At 43.1% G+C, this 6395-nt stretch overlaps 2 protein-coding genes across 3 annotated transcripts in view; one reads left to right on the plus strand and one right to left on the minus strand.

The window, feature by feature from the left end:
• Positions 1–1396: 1396 nt before the first annotated feature.
• On the minus strand, positions 1397–5440 carry LOC113218220 (all trans-polyprenyl-diphosphate synthase PDSS2). 2 transcript variants are annotated; one of them, XM_026438482.2, is made up of 7 exons: positions 5359–5440; positions 4770–5013; positions 4478–4606; positions 4194–4395; positions 3840–4097; positions 3578–3742; positions 1397–3488 (listed from the first exon to the last, which is right to left on the minus strand). In XM_026438482.2, exons 1-7 carry the CDS (start codon positions 5393–5395, stop codon positions 3333–3335), a joined length of 1191 nt encoding a protein of 396 aa, XP_026294267.1. In that variant the 5' UTR covers positions 5396–5440; the 3' UTR covers positions 1397–3332. The 2 variants fall into 2 exon arrangements, with proteins under 2 accessions (XP_026294267.1, XP_026294266.1); XM_026438481.2 differs by lacking the exon at positions 5359–5440 and having other exon boundaries at positions 4770–5316.
• Positions 5441–5745: 305 nt separating this feature from the next.
• The window catches only part of LOC113218227 (uracil phosphoribosyltransferase homolog), a 3687-nt gene continuing 3037 nt past the window's right edge, over positions 5746–6395 (plus strand). Inside the window, exon 1 of the mRNA XM_026438488.2 lies at positions 5746–5764. The gene's annotated coding sequence lies outside the window, so the exon portion shown is untranslated. The remainder of the gene's footprint in view (positions 5765–6395) is intronic.

Below are 6395 nucleotides of genomic sequence, written 5' to 3' on the forward strand. Positions count from 1 at the left end.
CCCCCCCCCCCTTATACCGCGCCTGGACCACGGCCGGCAAACCGCGAATTGTTGACCGCGGCTCCACGGCTCCACGGCTCCACAGTTTGCACAAGGAGTGCCCGCAGGCCTCTGCTGCGGCGGGCGGATCAGCTGATCGAACGTGACCTTGCCATTGGCTGTGACTGCGAGCCTGGGTTTGTACTCCACTACTCCTCACTCACCGCGAGTCGCCATCACGGTCCGCGGGCGTGGGAGCTTTCCCATCGTGACGTCACTCGGACGTCAGACCATACCGAGTCACCGCAGCCACCGTCAGCAGCCCAACCCCACCGCCTCGGCGATCGGCGGGAAAGACTTCCCTCCAGCGCGCTCGGCGAGAGGAGCGATCGCCCAATCTCGTGTCGAGGACGAGGAGGCCCCAAGGTACTCCCGGGCCCCGGGCCCCGGGCCTCAGCCTACCCCCGGGCGAGCCCTTTCGCAACAGGGGGCGGTTGTGCGGCGCGCGTCTGTACTTAGGCAACCCGACGGACATCTCGCCCCTTCTCCCCCTTCGGTGTGAGTAGAAGCAGACTGCAGCCAAACCGGCCTCCCGTTTCGCAAGGCGTTTAGTTGCCGTACGTTCCACACGACACTGTAGCTGCTCCAGCAGTCTTTGTACAAAGCCAAAGGGGCCGAGGCGATGCTAAAGAAGGGGCAGGGCCAGCAGCCTGGATTGGAGTCCGGCGGGGTGGGGGAAGTCCACCGGGAGGTCACGGAACGAGGGCCAGGCTGTTCGGACGGCAGCCGGGCCAATGCCAAGCGGACGTAATGGGCGAGGGCCCGGACGAGGGCCGGGCCCAGGTGAAGCCTCGGCTGGGGACACGTGGCGTGCGTAATGACACCTTCCTTCGTCATCGATTTTCGGCTGTGAGGGAAGTGACTGGTCGATGTTGAGAAGGAAATGAGGTCTCTGGTTGTAGGAGATCTTGACATTGGCTCGTGAAGGTTGATTTGAGAAACGGAAGTTTGGCAGTTGCCGCGAAATGGAACCAGGGAATCGGGCATTCCTTTGTGTGGGCTCCAGTGTTGCGGGATTGCATACTCGCTAGGGCCGCAGGGGCGACGGATAGTCTTACGGGCGGAGGGAGTAGACAAACCTGCAACATTGGAGCCCGGAGCAAAAAAAACGTGAAAGGACAGAAAGGAATACTACCACGACGGAATGAGGGGCACCGTCTCTATGTAACGAAACCCATCTGAGAGAAAAATTCGTCGTTCAACCCGGTTGACGGAAACCCCACACACTCCGCTATCCCTTGCGAAGCTCGCTGCTCGATATCGCGCTACGGCGGGGGGTAAATGTGATAAAGAGGCAGAGGCACAGGGAGGCTGATAATGTGCGACCGACGGGGAACGGATTGAAGAACACCAGATATAAGGGAAAATTATCAATATTAATAAAAAATACAAATTTATAATCTCAATTTTAAAATTATATATACACAGTACACATAAGTAATTTTATCATGAGAGGCAAATAACTGAAACAAACATTTTCTGAAAAAAAAATCTGGTAAGATTGGGTGACAGTGTCATAGAACAGTGTAACACGGCAACAGCTTAAAAATTCCTGATTTTAGTCCTCCGTATGGAATGGTAATCCACTACTCACATAAAGATTAAAGAACAATGTTTATTTGTTAAGGATGTAAATTACTATCTTATCTCTAGGACAAGAGAAAACACAATATATGACTCAACTGGGAAATTATTTTTCCCTAACCATGTTAGAAGCTGGTAACATTGAAGGCCCTAAGGATTTGTCCAGAAAGAACGTCTGTTTTTTTCTCAGATCCATTCGGCAAATTACGGGAGCTCGGCGCCTGCAAGACTTGAGGTAGGCCACCCCGCAGTACACGCATGCATTGCAGACAATATTTTGCCTACCTATCTGGGCGCTATGATGAGAGTTTGGGCAGTTTCGTAAAGGCGAATGACAGGCGTACTTTCTGGATGATCCAAAAGTTTGATATTAGTCCATTAGTTTCTATTTCTAAAACACTTTACAATGAGCCATGATTCCTTTCCCTTAACTCTCTATACTTAATGAAATACTGATGGTTGATAAAAAATATAAATATTTGCAAGATTTTAAAAACTACACCACCCTCATATTTTTTTAAACTTTTGTAAACAACAAATGTATGCCTTGATTTGATAACAAAATATAGATAAAATTTGCAAAGCAATATGCGTGGCAAAATTCAACTATACATAACATAATCGTCAGTCTTTCCCTCCGACACTCACATTAACAATACAGCAAACCCATTCATACAACTTACTTTACACTATCTTGAGCAATATCTAAAGGGCAGATACTATGGAAACCCGAGTGTAAACATCATATGCAGTATTTACTGAATACCCCCTAGTTATTCACTATTTACTGACTGTATTGTATGCATGCAGGAGATAGTGTGTACATGGGTACATGGTCGGTCATGTCTGCAGAAGATGATATTGAATACCTTGACAGGTCGACACATACAACCTTCACATAAAGGCTGTGTGCTGTAATGCAGACATGACAATGTGCACACACTATTTCCTGCATCCATAAAGGATATTCAGTTAATAATGCATACCTAGGTGGTATTCAGTAAATACTGAGAACATGAATACACTTGTGTATCCAAAGTGGCCAAATAATAATTTTTTCAATACTCCAATTAATACACAAATTTGATAAATTTGAAGATCTCAGTTAGTTTGCATTACTCTAGGTTCAGCAGTAAAACAAGAAGAATTTAACAATCATCTAAAATTAAAATTTGTTCAAACACAACACATATAACAAACAAAAGTATTGAAAAGGAGGTGATACATTTTAACAGAGGAATACACACGCCAAAACTTTGGGAAAAGGCACCATGACAAACACTACAGGTGTTCAAAGTTGTTTTAAACTTTTATCAATCCTTTATAAAGCAAGAAAAATTGTAAGAAATAACCGATGGTCAAAATATGAAAATTGCAGCTTATGTACTACACAAGTAACATTACTGGACGGATTTACGAGTGGATTATGTATTGCCACTCATTTTTTAACATTCATGCAATCAGAAAAGATTGTTGCGCGGAGACTAGAGAAGATATAACATCAAGCAGAGTAAATAGTTTGTGTTGCACAAAAACCACAACTGTCACATAAAGATAACAATTTGTAATCAGATTAAAAATTGTGGAGAAAGTACCACAATCAGTTAATGAACATATAGATCTCATAAAAATCCCATCAATAGCAACATGTGTCACATTAGAAGAAAAAAAAGGAAGAAATGGGGCGTGAATGATTTTGTGGGGCAGCATCATAACTCACCCATTGCAACAATAATGTTAGACAATGCTGTGCGAGCATCATTCTGCTCAAAAGCAGCAAGAACTTCCATAGCTTTTTGAGAATGCTCCTGCCTCAGCCTTTTTGTCATAGCAAGTCCTGGTCCTTTGGATACAATACTCTGGATCTAAATAAAAACAAATAGATAAATAAATAGTTGGATAGATAGATAAATCAATTCAAAAGAGATCGAAATATTACAGTAATACTGCATACCTTTGCATAATCCACATCATTTACATTTTCAGCACCAACTTGGATAAGATTGTACAGGGAAGAGTCATACTCTAAATGAAAAAGGACAGGTGCAGAGACAAGACTGAAACCAACTCCTGTGGAATGTTGAGCTGATGGCATGAAGGGCTCCATATCAAGACAAGCCTGAAATGATATCAAATGTTTATCTCAAAATTACTTAAGCTTCCAATCTTAACAAAATCTGGGTATAATTATCACACAAACAATTATCGGTACATACCTGCCAAGCAAGAGCAAGATGCTTCCCAAACTTGTAACCCTCTTTGGAAAATTCCTTGTTATGGCCTGCAAGCCTGAGAGTGCCCTCACAAGATTTGCCAAGCAGTCTTCCACCAGAAAGTTCACTTCGAAGAGTCCAGTCATCAACAGCAGAGCACTCTGATGGATGAGAAGGGATCGGGTTGTTTTGTTGATCTCTCTGACCCACAAATTCACTTTCAGTCAGGTCACGCACAGCACTGCTCATTAACTCTGTAATCTGTGTAAAGAAATATATTAAAAATTTGAATGTAATACTGTGAAAATACTAAAATGTACCATTCACAGTAAAAGTTTATGTCTTCATTTTTCCCACCTCTTGATTCCGCAAGGCAGCAAGTTCTACACAACAGTTGCTGAGCAAATAGTCCCCACTTAGCAATGCAATTTTGTTTCCAAAGGTCATATCATTGAGAACAGCTCCTTCTTCTACAAGTCCAGGGTGTATATTCACAAGCCCTTTGTGCACTAAATGAGATGTTCGTATCATTTCGGTCACCTCAGCTAGGGCACGTTGACTGGAAAAGGGATGAATTTTATTTGAATGATTCAATGATTCAGATTAATACCACTTATTGATTTACGAGCATGTGTAAATACCTGTGCAAAACTCCTGCTGCCTTGTCCTCTTCCATTTCATTCACATTATGATGACCAGCTGCTTTAGACAATAGCAGAACAATTAGCCCCCATGCTTGCATATTATTTTTTCCATTATACAGCAATCCTCTGACAAAAAAAAAGGGGGAAGCAAAAAGTGAGGGTGTGCATGATTATTCATGGTGCTAGAATGTCACAATAATATTCACGTTGATAACATATACAGTGAAGTGACTAATTAAATACACCAAATTCAAGGGAAAAAGATTTTATTTAGATATATAATTCTTACTTGGCTGTCTTGAGCAGAGGATGATTTGATCCAACAAGCTTGCGTAAATGCAAGGCAACATTGGCAATCTCATCACTTAAAAGCCATCGCAAACTGAGAAAAGATGTTGGGTAGCCAACAATCTTTTCTGCTTCAGAAACAGCTTTGTTCCAATCTGGCTTCGGATTGTGAGCATGTTGACTAACAGCACTGAGGCGCCCACAATCGGTATGAAGGAAGGCTGGAAATACACCTGCTGGTCGGGCTGTCAAGGTGCGTGCCCCAAGAGAACCCCTCATTAAGTATTTACTAACTTTGCTGGTCAACATTTTGCTCTCAGCTTAACCTGTCTTAAACACGTATGTGGCACAGATTCGATAACAAGTAAAGACACTACGAAGGAGTGAAGGAGACTAAGAGGCACAACTTCGCACAACGTTACGCTAGGGGTGAGAACCAAGCCTGGGAAACCAGGTGAAAGTTCTCACATCATTCTCAGACCTTCAGGTGCCATCAAAATCGCTTTCACTTGCCCCTCTGCTGCAACACCCCCCCACCTTCCCCCGTCTGTTTGTTGTGGAGGGGGCGTTCCTTAAATCAGCTGTTTTACCTGTTTTACAGAAGAAGCCACCCCGCCACGTAGTCATACAAGATATCTAAAAGAAGCAAGCAAAGTTATAGTTACCGCGTTAGAAGTAGAAAAGAAAACTTCGGTGGAAGCACGCGTTGGATATATTGAAAAAGCAGGTTTTAAAAAGGGTAGTAGTAAAGAATGTACCTAGTCCCATGAAGAAAGGAAACACACCCTTCGCTTTAACATTAAATATTTGATGAGTATTTACGATAAATATGGACAGGCGTATTAGTTAGAAGCAGTAAAATAATTTTCAACTTTACAATTGATTTGTTTAATTGTCTATTTCTTAGAGACGTAACTATTCGCCGCGTTCTATTTCGGTTTTAGCATGTTGGCTAAATTGGATAATTCTGTTGCACACCAAAAACCGAAAACAACAGCAAACAGCCGGAGGAGCACACGGGAGCTGTATAGGAGCCACCCGAAGTGGCCGAAGCGGGGGTCGGGAGTTCGGCTCGGCCCGGCCCCGGCGGTCGCGACTCGGTCTGTCTACTGCGCCCGTAGGGGCCAGGGCATTGCAGCTGTGACAGCTGTAGTCTGGAGAATTCCTTAAAATGTTATTGAATGTTCAATATTGCTGGCCCGAGCAGGGAATAAAGTGCTATTATCGCACATTAAGTAGCACATTTCCTGCGCAATTAAGGCGCATTACCGAACAATAAATGCGCTGAACATGTGTTAACTTAAAACAGTATTAGTGGTGCATGCAAAGTGCAACAAAATGTCCCGCACTTAATGTGTAAAAGTGCATAAAATGCGGTAATGCCCATAAAAAGTACATTAGGCGATTCAAGAGTTTACCCAGTACCCTTTCCTTTCAGCCTATTTTCATAATTTTCACTCAACTAAATTTTATGAAAACGCAAAATTTAGTCAGCAAGGACAATATTAGCAATCAAGTTGTTGACACCACACACCACACACAATTCATATATTTCGTATGCCATTACATTTTTTAAAGCGGTCTATAGATTAAGATCTCCAGAAATCCTCTGACTTTATTTGATGCG

This window comes from Frankliniella occidentalis, unplaced genomic scaffold (genome assembly GCF_000697945.3).
Source record: "Frankliniella occidentalis isolate FOCC.00 unplaced genomic scaffold, Focc_3.1 Scaffold84, whole genome shotgun sequence".
Lineage (NCBI taxonomy): Eukaryota > Metazoa > Arthropoda > Insecta > Thysanoptera > Thripidae > Frankliniella > Frankliniella occidentalis.

Bases quoted from the DNA above. Each gene is read 5' to 3' on its own strand.
- LOC113218220 (XM_026438481.2), bottom strand. From the start codon at position 5,077: ATGTTGACCAGCAAAGTTAGTAAATACTTAATGAGGGGTTCTCTTGGG. The intron at 4,607-4,769 runs GTAAGAATTATA...TTTTTTTGTCAG, and splicing joins CCTCTGCTCAAGACAGCCAA to AGGATTGCTGTATAATGGAA. The intron at 3,743-3,839 runs GTATGTACCGAT...ATATCATTTCAG, and splicing joins ATCTTGCTCTTGCTTGGCAG to GCTTGTCTTGATATGGAGCC.